We start from the raw sequence: 20,004 nt of genomic DNA on the forward strand, positions 1-20,004 counted from the left end.
ACGTCTACCTTTCAAAATCCTAAATTTTATTCCACCACTAAATTTCAACATATTCTTATAAATAATCATGATCATAGCTATAACTTATAGTATAAGTTGACCTTAGTTAGCATCCATGTGATATGTACTTGAATTGTTATATACTCAGTAACCAAGACGCAACTCTCTGGCTACCATGGTATTTGTCAGTCGGACAGTGATACACCTACAACTGTTACTGGGATAGTTTGGCGAAGACTTACCGATTATACATTCACCGTTTCCTCCACACTTCCTCTGACAATTCCCACGCCCTGGACACCACATGTACCAATTCACTGCAAATTCATCCCGGACTTTCTTTGCATCTACCAGTTCCTTTTTCTTCCTCCCTTCTTCTGTCAGTTCAAAGAAATCATCCAGGCGATTCCTCTCGTGGATGTTGTTACCTCTATGCCAGCTACTCTTGTCAACAGCATTGTCTTGCCTCCGTAATTCAACCAGTTCCTTTTTGATGTGCCGTTTCCCCTTGTTGAGATATATTCCTTGGATCATCTGATGATTGTCTAGGAATTCTCTTAGTTTTTCACCCACTTCAACACAATAAATATTACCTTTTTTAGACTTTTTATGAATTTTAGCAGGAATAAATGAACATCCATCTTTGTTAGTTCCCTTTGAATGACGTTTTCTCTTTGGTTGAAGAACGTTTGATGGAAATTCATTGTTGATGTCAAACACACTGAAAATATCAGTTGTAGTTACAGAGGTTTTTGTTCTGCAGGATTCTGATTCTGTTCTCTCCAACACTGAATTTACCAAACATGCTTCCATAGAATGAGGTGAATTATCGATGTCGGGAGCATCAAACGTGTCATAAGGACCACCATCTCCATCAGACGTTGGAGTAAATAAAGTCTGCCTGTCCTCCAGAACTTGAAGCACATGTCTGGTGACCTCAGCACCACCAGAGTTCAACTGCTCCATTGGTGACCCTATATTTTCATGTGTAACATTTCGTCCTCTATTAAGCTGTTCTATTGATGTTCCTATACTCCCTTGTGCAACATTTAGGTCCTTATTTAGCTGTTCTAATGGTGCTCCTGTACTCCTTTGTGTGACATTTGGTTCCTTATTTAGCTGTTCTAGTGGTGTTCCTTTACTCCCTTGTATAACATTTGGTTCCTTATTCAGCTGTTCTATTGGTGTTCCAGTACTCCTATGTATAAGATTTGAGTTTTTTACTGGCCCTTGGTTCTCTACCTCTTCCTTTCCTGCAGTCTGTCCATAACAAGGAGATACCACACCAACAGACATCTGACAACATCTGCTCTCTGATAAATCTCCACTGGCTGGGGTGTCACTTTCCTCACCTAAAGAACCGAGCTCTAGCAAACTGTGTACTACGTCATGTTCTGTCTCACATTCACTGCCACTAAACTCAAAAGATTTTTCCATCTCTGGGAAAATCTTGTTTGAAGAAAGTGAGTTTTTATTTGATTCACTCTCATCATTCTCGTCTTCACTTTGTGAATTGTCTTTATTTATATCAGACAGTTCTACTTCTTCTCTTTCTTGCAGTCTGTTTAAATGATTTTCTATTACATGTTGTTCAAGTCTGCTATCACAAGAAGCCAATATAGACTTACTCAAATTTTCAACAACAGTGCAATTTGATTCGCTGGAAAAATTATCTCCCATTCTGGCTCCTAACCTGGTGACTCTCCGCACACCAGTCAGACGTCGTTTGGCCTGGACAACGGTTTTTCTAACCCGACCTCTCTTGGTATTGTTGACAAGGACTTCAGATGCACAGCTCTGTATAATCTTCTCCTTGAAAGCCTGGGTAAAGCAGAAACACTGTTATATATGGAGCTGTTTGTCAAGTTCATGATCGGAGCATGCATTCTAATCATGATTAACTATTACTGAAGTTTGCTTCTTTAAGCCATTTACCCTTGTAACATATCAGAGTGTGGTCAATCAAGTCTTAGGATCGGAAGAATTCAAAAGTGTTCAAAGGGTAACACTCCTTACAAAGGTGTTAAACTACCAATGGTTGTATGAAATCACTAGCTCGCTGTACTGTAAAGGGTACAATTTATTTTCTGATGTTATCAGTAGGGAGAAATAAAAGACAAACATAATCTTTTGCAGGGAATTGCTTTATTCTGATTACTTCTTTGACTATTTACATCAATAACTTTCATGCAAAATTAAATATGGTACAATCAGAAATAAAAGTTTATCTAAAAAGCAATACTAGCTGAATCAAGAAAACTGTGACTGTGACATACCCATATTACTGATGTCAATAGTCGTTGGAACCTACAAATATCATTGCTGTGTCTGTCCCAATTATACAGACCATTCCAACCCCTGCATATCTCCCTAAACAGTTAATAAGAATCAGCTCTGTATGTCATGTTTTAAATTCAGTCTATTGTTCTGAAGTTTATATGACAAAATCTATAATTATTCACAGAATAACACATTAAATTTACAAGGTGCAATTCCAAAAAATTATTTGTGACTAAAATAACATTTTTATTGAACAAGTGAAGTTGTGTAGATGTATTAACACCACTGGATAGGAAATTACCTAAAAGTCAAAATGTTTGAGCTGTTCTCAAGCAGTTCTTTGAAAACTCTTTCATTTTAAGGACACAGACTATTTAGATACTAGAATACATGTACATGTACTTTAATGCTACTATACACACTAATAGATACCATAACGATAAATAGTAATGATAAAAAAATTTATTTAATTTATCTTAAGTCTGAGAAAGCTAGAGGACTAGAAATTCAGAAAACCAACTGAAAATGGAATCTAGAGGAATGTATGACCACGTGATCAATGTGTACTGTACCAGTCAGTAACAAACAAAAGCTCCTGTAAGTACAGTATGCTAGATTTCACTTCGCATATCATACCTTTATCATAACTTACAACCTTTTATATGTATTCCCATCAGAACTGTTTCTGCAATGTCATACAGGGTTCTTTTTAATGATCACCTTTTTTTTATTAGGTATTACCATTGGAAACAGGAAATATCCTGAGCAATAAATGGGAACCTCAAAGTTTCAAACCCAAGTTTTACAATGAATGTTCAAAAGCCTTAACTGGAATACATACTTAGATAACTCTGAGGTAATGATCATTAGATTGGATCAATATAAGTATGCTACAAACCTTGGATGGCTCGACTACTCCCTCAGCCTGTAACTTAGCATGAGTTTCTTTCACTGACTTGTCAATGCCTCTAAGGAGGTCAACAGCATGGGGGATGCCAGGCAAGGCAAACCGGAAACATTCCTGAGGGCAGATAAAAATGAGTCATAACATTATCTTCCATGTAATTCTCATTTATCTGCACTGAAAGTAAAATACCGTCTTACATTTCTAATATGACCAATGTATAAATGCATGCACTAATAAAAATATATTTGGATAGATCTAAGCTATGAATCATTATCAGCTGATTGTAATTATTGTTTTAACTTCTTTTAGGCATATAAATATTGGGCTTTATATGGACAGTTGTTTAATTATTTTTCACACTACAACCTGACAATCATAATGTGTTTACCTCTGAACCCTTGGTACTCCCAGGCAGGTTAATCACCAATGTGTTTCCCCTCGTACCACAAGTCAATCTAGAGAAAAATTGTGCACAATTGTGCAAAAGATTTACAAATATGTGTGGCTTTAATTAGTATAGAGACTTCACTAATAACAATCAGTTATAATCAATACTAGTTGCTTTTGTATTTACTTAAGACTACTTAAAAACTTGCAAGCTTATTTTTTTATAGTTTCCTTCAAAGTCCAACCTTACTTTCTTTCACAGAGCCTATTAATGATATCTTTCTCAAATATACAAAATATGTGAACTTAACACTGTATCATTTACGGTTAACAGTAAACAATAAAATGTGGAGATTTTTGGTGAGAACGGACAAAACATTTACTATCTATAGCCAGATTATCCATTAAGTAGACAAACTAGTTTATTTTTAAAAGATCCCACAGTGTAACATGTACAATATAGATACATCCAAACCTGCATTATTGACCACTTCTGTATAAAGACCACCTGCTTAATCGGACCATGCTCCTAGGAACCCAAAATGGTCAATTTCGACACAATTTGACCAGTGCATTACATGGCTATAAAGATTACTCTTTGTACTTTTGATGCTCTCTAAAGTTAGGTTTGACTGTAAACATGATTTACTGACCTTGACAACATGGCAAGATCAGTGACCTCTAGTGACTTCTTCAGCATGGCAATAGTCATTCCTGGAGCTTCCTTCTCCAATACTGATTTAGTTGCCTGTAAGTCACATTTTACACAAAATGTAGTCTCATATTTATGATAAATATTTATGTGATGAAGTGTTTCAAGTTATCAAATGAAATTAAACAACCTTTTATATTTATGCATATAAATTGTTTAATTTGTATATATAAATGTGTTTGGTTTATAAAGAAATGCAATATTTAAATACTGATTATCATATCTGAAAGGAAAAGGTTACAATATTCTGGGGGAGATACATATAATCTAAATGTGAAAATAAATCCTGAAAAAGAAGGACAAAGTTTACAGTTTGATTAAATGTAAAAAAACATTTACATTGACTAGGTTCTGCCCTTTTTAATATTTTATTATTTAGAACAGATAGAATTACCTCTGGAGTTACATCCCTTGGAGCAAACCCTGTGCCACCCGTGGTAAGTACCAGATCCAACTTCTTCTTATCACACCAATCTTTCAAAGTTTTCTGAAGGTAACAAACCATATCAGTAAGGTACACTATAAGATCCATAGTACAAAGCAAATGATGAAATTCAAACTGCAATCTATTAAATCAGACCTACTTGTCTATTACATAATATGATCTTTGTTTAAAGAAGTAATCTATATCTATTTCATTATTTATGGAATGAACTACTTGAATATGACATCAAATTTATGTTAAATCAGCAATTTACTCACCTATAATATGAAAATATATAGGTATACCAAGATTTTACTTTTGTACATATGATTATATCTAACTACATCGTAAATGACTTTGATCAATAAAATTTGTTTGCAACATTTGTGGATGTAATTGACATTCAAGAAGATCTTGTCACCAACCTTAATTGTATCAATGTCATCTGGTACAACATCTTTTACAGAAACATGTCCACAGAGTCTGCAATAAACCATTCAAAACAAATTAGTGCATCAAAAAAACAAACAATACGGCAAGACCAGAGAAAACTCAATGATAGCAATCTGACTGAGAAAAATATGTAAAGAATTTAGCAATAGTTGTCATAAAATTACGGAAGCCGAATAGGACCACCATAAAAAAAGTAAAATTGCTTGTAAATGAGAAAAAAAGTATTTTTCATTCTCGTTATTACAAGATTTTTTTCTCTTTATAAAAAGATTTGGCTTCTGTATAAAATAGACAGGCCAAAGATCAAAAAAATCAAATTGAAATGACTATGATCACTGCAAAATTAGTTTTATGAGGATCTAGTATAATAGTGTTTAAAATATGCATGTGAAATGAAATATAGATATACATGTAGATCAAATGTTCAAAAGTCTTACAATTGATCTTGGTCTATAAGACGACACAAATTTGATCCACTTCTATCCTCTGCATTTCCTTTAAAGCAGGAGTCGCTAACTGAAAATAAAACAAAATAATATAGCTTTTATAAAAGAAGAATGCCATTGTTACTTACATATTTCTTACAAGTATATAAAAGTACACATTCCTATCATAATTAAGTGTCAGTCTATCACTCAGCTGATGGACCATGCTTCTTTGGCTCCTGATCAGTTGATAAAGTTAATGGTTTACATATAATCACAACTAAGATTTAGGTTGAATTTCTTTCGACAGGAATGTCTATTTTATCTTTTTCCGTACAATATTTTTACAGTACAGTAAATATCATATACAATATGATATACTAATTAATATTGAGAGTAATACTTTTACCATAGATTTGGATAAACCATATATATATTAGGGATGTCACGGTTCATGTTTTTTCAGCTCGGTTCGGTTTCAACTTTTTTTTTATCGGTTTTCGTTTTTTCGGTTCGGTTCAGACAAATCTTACTTGAACACTTTTTAAGTCTATTTTCTATCAAAAACAAGTTTTGCTTTAGATTTAAAGATGGTATATCACTTCAACAAATGGTGTTTTTTTATATCAAAATTTTACTTCTAATTAAAAACATACAATTAATTGTGTCCTGAAAAATAATCCACAGCACTATATCCTATATAGATTGAAGTTCTAAAAGTGCATGCAGCAAAGAAATTAATTAATCATTTTATATCATTTTGAGTCTTAATTAGACATATAACACGATTAAATACCAATTTCTGTTCAAATATTGAGTATCATTTATGATCTATCAGCAGTGGAACATCTTTAAAAAACATAATTGAACATTTACTTATCTTTTTAACTCTTTTAGTACTATTGACACAATAATCAGTCACAGAGAGATATATGTCCTCGTATCCTTTATGATACATTATTTTGTCACTAAAACTTTTCCTGTATCCTTCATGATGCATTATTATGTGATGATTGACATGTGAAAATCATTTTACCGCAAATCAATACATCGGTATTATCTCAGAATAAGTGTTTAAAAAGTATTATGCATTGGAATTATAATAAAGATAAACATTATTACGTACCAGGTGCATGTTTAATCGTAAAATGGTTTAATTCACGGAATATTGGCCGGCGGAAACGGGATTGTTTACAATCAGGAATATTGGCCGACGGAAACGGGATTGTTTACAATCGGTAACACAATGGCGGCTTGATTTATAATTAGCTGCCGACAACTCTGCGGGATTGTTATCAAAAAAAATGTAGTAAAAAATAAGTGATATATATCATTGAAATATTATGTATGTGCAAAAAAACGTCCGCAGACAGCAAAAAACGATCTTCTGAATGACTGAACTTGCACACGTGTTACACATACAGTATATGTCGGTCAACAGGTGTATTTCTCGGGATTCTGACAAACAATTTCGCCGTATTTTCAATGAAATAATCTGCAATACAGTTTATACACATAAATTACAGGTATTATAGGACAGTTATTTTTTTTAATGAACCGAACCGAAACTAAGAATTATCGTACCGAACCGAACCGTACGGTTGAATTTTTCGGTTAACCGTATTTTCGGTTAACCGTGATACTCCTAATATATATTCTTTAGCACAGTTCTATAAATAAATTCTGAAAGTGAAGCTGTGTGGGAATGTCAACATGGATATAGCCAGCTGTGAGTACGTTTTAAGATTCCTATAATATATATTAATATCTTTGCATGCAGAGCGATTTTGATGGGAAATTTTATTTTTCTATTTCATAAGAAATTGTACTGGATGTATCAAACCATTTTACCGACTTTAGCTTTCCTTTGCCCAACTTTTCACTTTAAGAAACATTCAAATTAAATTATAATAGAAATATGCAATGGTGTGTTTATCTTACAATGTTGGCTGCTCATAAGGACATTCGTTTCCAATAAATTATATTTACTACTGTATAGTATATTATAATATTTGTTAGGCCAAAATAAAAAAAAATCATGTCTGTTTAAGGGTTACATTGGCAAAAAAATAGGGTCAGTAGGATTTTTTTTTTTTTTTTTTTAGTGTCTTTCATTCAAAAATAATGGTCGAAATAATGGCCGGAACCAAAGTCTGGGTTCAAAATCCCGACTTTTAATATTTTTTATCATTGAAAAGTGGAAAAAAATTAGGGTCGGGGATAAAAAAATTAGGGTAGGTCGGGTAACCCTAAACAGACAAAATTATTTTTTTTGGACTTTAGCTTCACACACTTATTTATGATTGAGTTATCCCCCTTCAACTGCTCCATAACTTGAAACAAAACAATGCCAGAAAATACTACTCACAAACAAAAAAGAAACAGTCCTTTGTAAACTATTATTCATTAAGATAAATGTGTTACTGGGCTATTAACTGTCATAAAAAATACTATATTCAGTTACATGATAGTAAAAACATAGCACAAATCGAAAGCTGTTGAATACGTTGTAAATTAAGATTTTCGAAAAAAAATAATGCTAAACAAGATAACAGAAGCCTAAGAGTTTGTTGAGTAAAATATGTCACCGGTTGTCATTCGAGAACTTAATGTCTATCTAAAGTGAGCACCTGTTAGAACTCCGACTTGGATTCGTCTGTCCACCTTTTCCGCCATATTGGACACCTTCGCCATTCGGGTGCGTTCGATAGAGGCACGCGTACTATAGTATTTTTTCTCAAGATATCTTCAATGAATCGTTTTGACTGACGACTCACCTTAAAATATTTTTAATGTATGGAACATTTTTTGCAGTCAATCAACGTAAATTCTGTAAATAATTTTATTTTTAATGATATAAGCACAAAAATATTTGGCCGGATATAAGCGACATATGACCCATTTCCGGTGAAGAGATGAAGCGCAATCTGCAGTTTCTCGAGCAACAAACGATACTTATTTAGGTGTTAAGTTTTAGATCCATATGTTCTATGTTCTACAAGTATGCCTTAATTTAAAGATTGACGTGTCGTTTAATTGTATATTGCACATTAACATTTAATTTCTCATGACAGTATTTTCCTAAAAACTCTTGCAATCCATTGATTCTGTCCTGTCGGTGTTGATTTCATTTTGGAAATTTGATTCAAGAAGCGCGATCATAATGGAGAGCAATATGTACCAGTCATATGGCACTGGGTTGACTCCACAACACCAGCAGGTGAGAACCAACGTTAATTTTAAACTCTATTGTTGATAATTCGTGCAGCTGCTGTACACTACAAATGTACATACATTTTCACAACACACAGGGGCAATGTAATCCATGATGCAATGTCAGCAACCAGTTAGAAACACGTTTCATTTTTTTCACATCGAGTGTTTTTAGAGCATTTGTGCATATAGTTCAAGTATTTGATAATGTAAATGTGTAACTAAACCAACAGGATTTGATGTTAAGTCTGCCTTTCTTGCAATTGAAGCAAACTCACTAGCAAAACAAATCTTACCAGTCCATGCATCTAGTATCGTACTCTAGCTAAACAGATTGAGATAAAGTCAGAAGACTCTCTAATAGCTAGCCAATAGGAATGTGTGGATATAATAATCACTCAAGGTTACATACCCCCTCCCCGACTTCCCCATTCTATGAATCTGATCTTGACTCAAGTTTCCAGAGATGAACTGCTGGAACTACAGCAATGTAACAGAACACAAGATTAACATATATAAGGTTGAGGAACTATTAGGGGCTATTCAGTGATTAATTTGCATTTAGTCATTATACAGTACATATGTATATGATGTAAAAGAAATTATAAATACTCTATGGTTTTTACTGATATGGCGTAAGTTTAAGGAATTATGATAATGCATGCAAACTCTAACATAAGATGTGCTTTCAGTTGGCCAAGCTTATTATATCACGTCCCATGAGAGGTAATATTCAAAGGGATTACATGTTTTTAAACAAAAGTGTCAAGTGACATATAAAATATACACCTATACATGTACACATTGAAAATGTAACAAATTCAAATCTTGTAAATCAGTGATTGAAATTTAAATGTCATATATATTGTCATCAAGACCATTATTTTTTTTATAAATATGGTTGTTTGATTTGCCACTTCAGCTCAAGTACACCTGCAGTAGCCCTTGTCTTCATCAAGGCATACATAGCTTATTACATATGAAGTGATCATAGTTTTTGTAACAATATAAAATTAATGAAATCACATTTTGCAAAAACTCATACATATATATGAAAAAGGAAATGTGTCAACAAGTTTTGTTAATCATCATATATAATTCACACAATATATATATAGCTCTACATCAGGAAAAATGTCAGGAACTGGTCTATTATTTATTAGCATCAGTTCTGTCTAGGTATGAGCATATTTAGCCAAAGAACCAGTTTTGCCAATGCTCCCAGGTAAATCCAGCAACAATTAGCATATTCATTAGAAAATGTTTGGTAACATTTGTGATTACAGAACCTATAAGTAATTAGAATAAATGCCTATATATATCCTTTGTACAGATATTTTTTTTTATAAATTATTGATATTACAATCAAATTGGGCAGGTTACAATACTTAAATTCTTCTGAAGAGAAGAATTTTAACCACCAATCTGCCAGCAATATTTTAATTGTCAGATCAGATAGTCAGAACCTTGTGAATTGTTTTGATATGAATGAGGATCAAAGAAAGGATATTGATATATAAATTATGTTTTTGTTTCATACTACAGAGTCCAATGATGTCACCAGCTTTAGCAGGGTTTGGGCTGACCCCTAACCCAGTAATGCCTCCATCCAATGCTCCCAGTTTGTATCCCCCTACCCCTGGGGGACCAATGACAGCACCAATGACCCCAATATCACCTGCTACACCAGCCTCAGAAGCTGCTAGTCTTATGCCACTGAGACCACAATTGCAGTAAGTTGTTTTTTCTTTTTCTATTTTTTTTTCATTGGTGAGAAAAAAAAGAGTCCTTTTTACTTTGACTTACATAAACCATTCTATGGTGGGTGCCAGGATCTGTGTTGAGATCCTTTTTCATTCATATTGATTTTTTGACAATTAATATTTGAAATCATTAATATCATGTACATAATCTGTAAACTAACTTCATGTTTTAAGTTTTTTTCAGATTAAAATTACAGTGTATTTTTAAAAACAATTTTACACCTTCATCCTTTGCAGAAATATTGTGTGCACTGTAAACTTGGGATGCAAGTTAGATCTTAAGAAAATTGCACTACATGCAAGAAATGCAGAGTACAATCCAAAACGTTTTGCTGCTGTTATCATGAGAATTCGAGATCCTCGAACCACAGCTCTAATCTTCAGTTCTGGAAAAATGGTGTGCACAGGGGCTAAAAGGTAATACCTGATTTACCGCCACAGGTCACAGCTGACATTTGAACTAATGGTTATGCTGATGGCACTGATTTAGAGAAATTGGAAATTTGAATAATAATTATTCAATGCTTCAAACCCAATTCAACCTCCTACACAACACAAAAGGTTAAATATTATGAAAAATTGGCAAACCCTTACATAAATCACAAGACCAAACTTTTCTCTTGACAAGGTTATCCCACAGTTGCTAGGGAAAAGATAACTCTGTCTTTTACCAGGGTAGAGAAAAGACAGCTCACATGCGCTAGACAGTGACGTCATCAATACATGTGGCGACAGTGACGTACATGTTAACTGAATTTTCACCATTTCTCTTTAAAGTATGGGAGAAAAAGAATCTTACATTGGCCAGTTAGGTAGACAGGGATATCTCGACTCTCGTGAAAGATTTTGGCCATCAACCCTCAGCATGCCTCTGGTTGATTAGCCAAAATCTTTCATAATGGTTGAGATATCCCTGTCCACTAGTACTTGACAGACCCATGTAAGATTCTGTTAATCTACTATGTCTAAAAAACATATATCTATTAATGGAACCTTTTTTTTATGCCTCTAAAATATTTGCACTAACATGTACTCTTGTCTTAAACCTATATTTGGTAGTCTTACAAACCTTTGATCATGAACAAAAATTTAAAGTAAAAAAGTAAATCTGCATTTTCTTCTTTGATAAGGTACTGTCCATCACATAATTTTCACTGTTAATATGTTTGCATAATTTAATGTATGTGCATGTAACAGGCGTAATTTGTATATATATAATTATACACTACACTGTAATTTTGTTGATTTGGAAGCCATATCCAAATGTATTCATTCTGTGATTGCAGTGAAGAACAGGCAAAGTTAGCTGCTAGAAAATATGCAAGAATTGTACAAAAGCTTGGTTTTCCGGTAAGTTTGTAATTCTTTTTCAACCTCAGGGTATTCTAAGTTCAAGTGCATGTTCTAAAACTGCATATTAAATACATGTTCATAATGTCCAAGATAATCATAATGTTAATTTTTGATACTATTACTTGTTTTTTGATCAGTTGCAAAGAAAGAGAAATACAGATAAAAGTCTTACAATTATATTGTATTAGATAGGATATGTTTATCATGATTTTATGCATTGAATAGAAATTATGTTATAGCAGGATCATGACTATGAAAAAAGGCAAACATCGGTTATTAAACTTTTTCTCATCTTTTCAGGCAAAATTTCTCGATTTCAAAATTCAAAATATGGTGGGAAGCTGTGATGTGAAATTTCCAATCCGATTAGAGGGTTTAGTGCTCAGTCATGGCCAGTTCTGCACGTAAGTTTTACCAGCATTAAAGACTCTTCATATAAACCTTGGCTTAGAATGAATAATTGTACCCTGTCTTCGCTCCCTTCCTGATGACAAGCTATCAGATATCTTTTGTCCATCGTCCAGAGCTACATGATGGCAACTAACCTTGTCCTTGCCAGGAGCAATCTGTGTTATAAATTCAGATATTCACCCTATAAAATCACTGATAAACACCTAGAACGAATAATCATACCCTGCCTCCACTCCATTCCCCATCTGTCAGAAATCTTCTATCTGTTGTTTAGACCTACGTCATCGCAGCTAATAAACACCTGGATATTACATTCTGGTAATTTCTTTTCAAGAGTACTCAAAATCTGATTTCCCGTTCAATCACCCTAAAATGTTCCCAATATCCAGCATAAGAATGTAGACATCCCACCAAGCTAGCATAAATGATATTGGCTCCATTATGTACCTAAATCTGTGTGTGAAAAAATTATCTAACCATGTGTATATACACATAATTTAATATCAGTTTTATTAGCCAACCATCATCAGATGGTGGGCTATTCAAATCGCTTTTTGTCCGTCCGTCCGTCCGTAAACAATTCTTGTTATCGCTATTTCTCAGAAAGTACTGAAGGGATCTGTCTCAAAATTCATATGAAGGTTTCCCTAGGGCCTCAGTTTTGCATATTGCATTTTGGGAGGGATCAGTCAACATGATGGCCGCCAGGCAATCATCTTGGATTTTGATAGTTAAAGATTGTTATAGCTATTTCTCAGAAAGTACTGAAGGGATCTGTCTCAAATTTCATATGAAGGTTTCCCTAGGGACCTAGTTATGCATATTGCGTTTTGGAACCGATCGGTGAACAAGATGGCCGCCAGGCAGCCATCTTGGATTTTTATAGCTAAAGTTTGTTATCGCTATTTCTCAGAAAGTATTGAAAGGATCTGCTTCAAATTTCATATGTAGGTTTCCCTAGCAACCTGGTTGTGCATATTGCGTTTTAGGACCGATCAGTCAACAAGATGGCCGCCAGGCAGCCATCTTGGATTTTGATATTTAAATTTTGTTATCGCTATTTCTCAGAAAGTACTGAAGGGATCTGTCTCAAATTTCATATGTAGGCTCCCCTAGGGACCTAGTTGTGCATATTGCCTTTTTGGGCCAACCGGTCAACAAGATGGCCGCCAGGCAGCCATCTTGGATTTTGATATTTAAAGTTTGTTATCGCTATTTCTCAGAAAGTATTGAATGGATCATTCTCAAATTTCACATTTAGGTTCCCCTTGGGCCCTAGATGTGCATATTGCGATTTGGGACTGATCATCAACAAGATGACTGCCAAGGAACCATCTTGGATTTTGATAGTTGAAGTTTGTTACTGCTATTTCTCAGAAAGTACTGAAGCGATCTGTCTCAAATGTTATGTGTAGTATATGTTTAAAAAAAAATTTAAAAAGTAGAGAAAAGATCCATCTTTCCATTGTCAGACATAGATCATTCTTTGTTGGGCGCCAAGATCCCTCTGGGATCTCTTGTTCATTATATTTTCATTGTTTTGTTATCATTTCAGCTATGAACCTGAGCTGTTTCCAGGTTTAATTTACAGAATGGTAAAGCCTAGAATTGTGTTGCTGATTTTTGTCTCTGGAAAAGTAGTATTAACAGGTAAGTTACAAAAGGCCTGACTTTATTTGGTAACATAAATACACCGAATAAATCAAGACCATTATATGCCGGGGTATATATATCAGTTATCAAAAACATGATGGTGAGTCATTTTATAAATGATAATATAATATCTCAAGTTTAGTTTAGAAAACTCACATACAATATATGAAAAATGTAATCAAAATAGTCTCCCATATTCCACTCTGGATCATGTTTAGTCCGCTAAACCTGCCTATATCATTAGGCTTTTTTAATTTTTTTTTTTTTTTTTGCCTAATATATAGTCAGCTCGCGGTACCTCTTAAAAATGTGAAATCGTAGGACAGATTTGGCCTACGCTACGTCAGCGGTATATTTCTAATATATCGTCCATGCAATGCCAGGAAAACGTACACATACCTATTCATTGGGATCTTATGTACTCCACTGCCCCCATGTTACATCCCATTTATGAAATTAAACAACTCTGCACAATGAAATACTTCCGAGACCCTTCTATTTCACACATTTGTAATGGCCACCGTTTACACATTTAGTAGATTAAATGGTAGCCAATCAACGTCGCTTCCGGTTTTATTTTTAAAAAATACGTGTAGTTGAGAGATAAACAAAATGCTAGCCAGTAAGAGTTTTTATAGTGAAATTATGGTAGACATACATGACAAGTTGTCAAACATTCAAATTGAACACGACTATTGCTGGTACCGCATCACTTTCGCGATATTCACGCTGCATATACATGTATACGTAGCATATACATGGTAGCATTTTGTTTATCTTTCAACTACACATGGTTGATATTAGAATGATAATATATAACTGACATTTTAAGCCAAAGAGATCAATGTCTACTAAACATGAAGAGCCGACACACTTCTACAATAACATAGTAGATGTAAAAATATGGTTTAATGATAATCATGCTACATTAATTATTTGATGAAATGAAACATGTTGATTTACTCACTGTATGATACCTGGTATTTTGTTTTTTTCAGGTGCCAAAGTCAGAGAAGAAATCTATGAAGCCTTTGATAACATATATCCAATTCTGAAGGGATTTAAGAAGCAATAGTACTACACAACAATCCAAGTGATTAGTGTACATATCAATGGACGTTCATTTCGCCATTTGTGTCATTGAAAACAATTCTTTATGACCAGATTATCTTTAAACTACGTGTCATCATCACTGACCGTTGTAGGTGTCGGTGTCATTCACTTTCTCGTTAAAAGTACAATTATTTTTTTTTATACTTACCGGTATTAAAACACAAAGTCAGTGTCATATTGATTTTAAAAAGTGCAGGTAGCTGTTTCAAGTTTAAAGGGAGTACAGTTACAAAACAATACATAATTGTATTCAAAGTGAATTTGTATTATAAAAATGATGTTTTATTTATGTTTATATGTTACTTTTCCATGTTATTAAATAGGTAAATGTGGAATGAGTGATAGATTTGAATGATCATAATGCTTTTTGTAATTGCATGTACGCAAGACAAACTCATCTTTTCTGAAATAGATGAGAATGTTGAGAAAACTTCCTGTGTTCTGAGTGAAATGTTTATTATGCAACAAATTGTGTGTTTTACTTTTTGTGTTACTATGTACATATAATTACTAAAGTTTAGACTATCTTCAATATGTGAATCAACTTTGTATGTTTGATATATAAAGTTACCAAAATATGTTCTCTTTCAGATATATTACAGTAAGACCTTATATTACATGAGTGGCTATGTAATATGAAAATTATTAAAGTACATAGTTAATTAATTGGATACTTAGTATGCCATGAGCCATTAGTCAATTTCATATTACATAGCCACGATGCCATTTATCATCCCGTAAAGTGCAAGGATATGTAGACAGAACTTTCAATTTCATTTCTGTATAAAACATACAAAATTTGGTTTGGAGTAGGATGTGATATTTTAGTCTACTGACACAACATGTCATGCTTACCTATGACATCACATTAGTGATATTACACATGTGTCTTGCAAATATTTATGATGTGGCAGAATGGAACAGTGATGTGATAAATTGATACTAAAATGTACAACCTGTTTTCTACAAAATACTCCATTTTGGCATATAGTCTTTAACCTTATCTTTTATTGTCCTTTGTTTACTGCACATTTTCATCATTTTTCCATTTGTCACAGAAATTTGCCAAAAAGATAGTTCTCTCATTATTTCTAATATATATTTTATAGGGTTTATGCTCAGGTTTCTGTTTTCATTCTGATCTATTAAGAGTTGTAAATTATCTCACTCCATTAGAGACAAAGAGCGATTTAATTTCTAGCTCTGCTTGATTAGAATGCAGTATTTTTGTACTGATATGATAATAGGTTTATCATTTACAATCCTGGCAGTTAGCTTGAGATGTTTTGTAAGTGTTGAATATTAAGCCCAATCCAAATATAAACTTATTAAATATTAACTACACAAATGTAGCTCAACTATGTCAGTGAATTTACTAATTACTATGGTGGCTGGTTAGGGACACCTCGCAATCTTGAGATTGTGAGGTCGCAAAACAAGGATGCAAGGTGAGATCGCGAGGTTGCAAGCCTCGTGGCCCCGATTTTCGATCTCGCAAACTCGTGTAAGGAGGCAGTAATTTGTATATAGGTATTGACAAATAAGCGTTTAATTGATAGAATTATAACTGATATTTGATGTTTTCTCTATTTAGACTTCTATTTAATTATAGTTCTGAGAGTTCATACATGTTATGGTTTCAAACATATTATTGTTCGTATTGTATTGCATGGTGAATTACATACAAATTAAAACTAGTTTTAATGTCATTTATGAAGACATTAACCTTTATATAGGCTTTATTTATTTCATCGGGAGGAAAGACTATAATAGTTTAATATATAACTTTATCAATTAGACGCTTATTTGTCAATATGTATTTACAAATTACTCTTTGCATGAGGTTGCGAGGCTAGCAATCTCACCTCGCAACCTTGTGACCTTGCCTCGCAACCTTGTGACCTTGCCTCACAACCTCGCAACCTTGTGACCTTGCCTCACAACCTCGCAACCTTGTGACCTTGCCTCACAACCTCGCAATCTTGACATGGAAGTTGAGGTTGTGAGTTTGCAAGGTGGCCCTAACCAACCACCATAAATTACTGATCCTGAACAAACTTTTATTAAGAACGGTTAAGATTTCTGTTCAAGGACCAATAAGTCTTTTGACATGTAATTGAAAAGCGTTGTTCACAATACTTAAAGACACACACTTTGACACATTTGTCACATCTGATATAATGCTAAATTAAAAGATCAAATTAGCTCAATTGGTGTGATTGACAATTGTTTTTCTTTAGTCAGATGTAAATGTGAATCTCATTTTCTTCTTTTTTCATCTGAATCATGACTGTGGTGTTTAAAAGAGGACTGATGCATGTTCTGTTTGTATTTTCGTGTGAATTTTGTCCCAAATTATGTTTCAGTTTAAAACGTATATATTGACAGAATGGAGTTAAGTTTTTTAAGTTTGAATGATATAGAATCTTGAAGCTTATATCATTTGAGAACATGGTCAGTAAAAAATGAAAAATACGATTTTGTTGAAATTTAGTCCTTGACAAGCAGTTACATTAAATTTTCACATTAGTTTCTAATTTAAATTTTCTGTTTAGCTGCAATGGGTTCTGAATGACATATATCCAAAGAGGAATAATGCTAGATATAGTGTCATTTTAGTGTTATCAACATTAAAACATTTTTATGAAGATTTTTTTTAAAGGGGCATATACAGTAATTATAACATGTTAGTTAAAATGATGTGAGGAATTCATAAAAATTTTTGGATGATCTTCTTTCATAAATTTCATCTGTGAATCATGAACAAAGTATGGGCAAATTCTGGTTCCTCAGATAAAAACAGGGTTTCTCATCCTTTGTATTAAATCATGTATTCTAAATAGGAATATACGTGGTCATGTGTGTTAGCTACTAGAGTTGTATGTGTGAAAGCAATTTTAGACAACAGTAATTACACTTTCCTTTGGTTAGGTCCATTTGAAGGAAGCAAATAACAGTAAGGTATTTTGAAGTCTTTTTGTAATGCAAGTAAATGTAAGATAAATTGAGTGCTGAATAAGAAATGTACCCAGGTATTGGATACTGAATAAATGATAATAATATGTGAGTTACTTGTATGACTTTTTGTTTGCCTACATGTATATATAATAAGCTTATCTAATCCATGAGCTAATTATGCTGTCACTCCGGCATTTATGTCTGTGTTTGATTTGTTCCTCTTTGTTTTGAGGGTATAGTACTAGAGGCCTATGTCTTTTTTTTCCAAAATATACCATGTTTTTGGACTTTATTAATAAACAAGAGGCCCAAGGGCCATAAGAGTCATCTGACTACCTGGTATTAGCCATATAGTAAAATTAATTAGATCAAGGGTCATTCATTGAAATTAGGTCAAGGTCATTCATTTCCACAACTTTGGTCATCCTTTATCCCAGTATGCTGGTATGCTGGGATAAAGGGTTACCAAAGTTGTGAAAATGAATGACCTTGACTTACTTTCAAGGTCACAGGGGGTCAAATAGGCTAAAATCTTTTAACAACTTCTTCTAACTAACCGAAAAGTCCAGGGTACTCATATTTGGCCTGTGGTATGCTGGGATAAAGGGAGACCAAAGTTGTGATAATTAATGACTTTGACCTACTTTCAAGGTCACAGGGGTCAACTAGGCTGAAGGATTCTCATATTTGGCCTGCGGTATGCTGGGAAAGTTCTAAAAATGAATGACCTTGCCTACTTTCAAGGTCACAGGGGGTCAAATTAATAGGCTTAATTTTTTGGGCCAAACATGAGTACCCTGGACCTTTCAGTTAGTTAGAAGAAGTCGTTCAAAGATTTTAGACTATTTTACCCCTGTAATCTTGAAAGTAGGTCAAGGTAATTAATTTTCACAACTTTTGTAGCCCTTTGTCCTAGCATGTTAACAGCCAAATATGAGTACCATGGACCTTTCCGTTAGTTAGAAGTCATTCAAAGATTTTAGCCTATTTTATCCCTGTGACCTTGAAAGTAGGTCAAGGTCATAAATTTTCACAACTTTGGTAGCCCTTCATCCCAGCATACTTCAGGCTAAATGTGAGGTCTTTGTTCCTTATGGTTAGGCAGAAGAAGTCGTTTGAATGAAAAGTTTATGCACGGAGGACGACGACGACGGAAAGTGCATGATGACTCAAGGTCGTCCTGACCCTTCGGGTCAAATGACCTGAAAACTGACCTAAGTCAAAATTTAAGTTATATCAGGAGAAAAACTTAAGTTTTGACTTAAGTCTACACTTTTGTTTCGAGAAGTCAGAGCCTGACCATTAGCAGACCTGAAAAATATCTTCATCTTCATGCTCATTGTAATATTCTTTATTCCCTTGAATCTTTATACAATGTATTTCTATACCATGCTGTAATGAGGGGCTTATTACCAACTTGTTCAAATTACTGCAATTTCCCAAGATTACAATGACTAAAATTCAGCATAAACAGCCATTAGATCTTAAATTAGTTTAAAACTTTGTAGTCTGCAAAGTGCAAAAAGAAATGGCCACCAATGTGGTCCAAATTAATGACCATTATGACTTCAGTAAACTTTGTTCACTCATGGATACGAGAGGTCAACTCTACCTTCGTGCAGCTATATCAACTGAAAAAAACAATTTGTACCAGCATGGATATGTATATACATACTATTATGTATCTTGAGCTCTTTGGGTGAATCAACTACATGCCACTAAATGATTTTGACAGCTCTTGCAAACTTCTTTGTTTCACTCGTAGTAATTTGATTGGTAAATTGTATTATATCTCTGTATTTCAATCAGATTGAGTCTGATGACAGAATAGTTATATGGACTACTTTTGCTCCAAGATATATATCTGATTGTCGGGTGGGTTCTTCTAAAGAATTTAATATCATTTAGATATTTAAAACAAACCGTACAACTTTTTATACTACCGAGTGTGG

The 20,004-nt window shown here is 33.7% G+C and overlaps 2 protein-coding genes across 3 annotated transcripts in view; one reads left to right on the plus strand and one right to left on the minus strand.

The window, feature by feature from the left end:
- The window catches only part of LOC138318399 (gephyrin-like), a 93,999-nt gene extending 85,658 nt beyond the window's left edge, over positions 1 to 8,341 (minus strand). Inside the window, exons 1-8 of one of the 2 annotated variants that reach the window (XM_069260719.1) lie at positions 8,219 to 8,341; positions 5,601 to 5,679; positions 5,136 to 5,193; positions 4,681 to 4,773; positions 4,228 to 4,322; positions 3,576 to 3,642; positions 3,179 to 3,301; positions 243 to 1,821 (exon numbers count right to left, since the gene is read on the minus strand). In XM_069260719.1, the coding sequence (XP_069116820.1) occupies positions 243 to 1,821; positions 3,179 to 3,301; positions 3,576 to 3,642; positions 4,228 to 4,322; positions 4,681 to 4,773; positions 5,136 to 5,193; positions 5,601 to 5,679; positions 8,219 to 8,282 (2,158 nt within the window). In that variant the 5' untranslated portion in view covers positions 8,283 to 8,341. The remainder of the gene's footprint in view (positions 1 to 242; positions 1,822 to 3,178; positions 3,302 to 3,575; positions 3,643 to 4,227; positions 4,323 to 4,680; positions 4,774 to 5,135; positions 5,194 to 5,600; positions 5,680 to 8,218) is intronic. The other variant, XM_069260720.1, reaches the window with a different exon arrangement.
- Positions 8,342 to 8,485: 144 nt separating this feature from the next.
- LOC138318400 (TATA-box-binding protein-like) lies at positions 8,486 to 18,161 on the plus strand. Its single transcript, XM_069260721.1, has 7 exons — positions 8,486 to 8,808; positions 10,347 to 10,534; positions 10,802 to 10,981; positions 11,851 to 11,914; positions 12,218 to 12,321; positions 13,884 to 13,978; positions 14,980 to 18,161. Exons 1-7 carry the CDS (start codon positions 8,752 to 8,754, stop codon positions 15,054 to 15,056), a joined length of 765 nt encoding a protein of 254 aa, XP_069116822.1. The 5' UTR covers positions 8,486 to 8,751; the 3' UTR covers positions 15,057 to 18,161.
- Positions 18,162 to 20,004: the final 1,843 nt, after the last annotated feature.

The sequence above is a fragment of the Argopecten irradians genome, chromosome 3 (genome assembly GCF_041381155.1).
Source record: "Argopecten irradians isolate NY chromosome 3, Ai_NY, whole genome shotgun sequence".
Lineage (NCBI taxonomy): Eukaryota > Metazoa > Mollusca > Bivalvia > Pectinida > Pectinidae > Argopecten > Argopecten irradians.

Bases quoted from the DNA above. Each gene is read 5' to 3' on its own strand.
- LOC138318400 (XM_069260721.1), top strand. From the start codon at position 8,752: ATGGAGAGCAATATGTACCAGTCATATGGCACTGGGTTGACTCCACAA. The intron at 10,982-11,850 runs GTAATACCTGAT...CTGTGATTGCAG, and splicing joins GTGTGCACAGGGGCTAAAAG to TGAAGAACAGGCAAAGTTAG. The intron at 13,979-14,979 runs GTAAGTTACAAA...TGTTTTTTTCAG, and splicing joins TGGAAAAGTAGTATTAACAG to GTGCCAAAGTCAGAGAAGAA.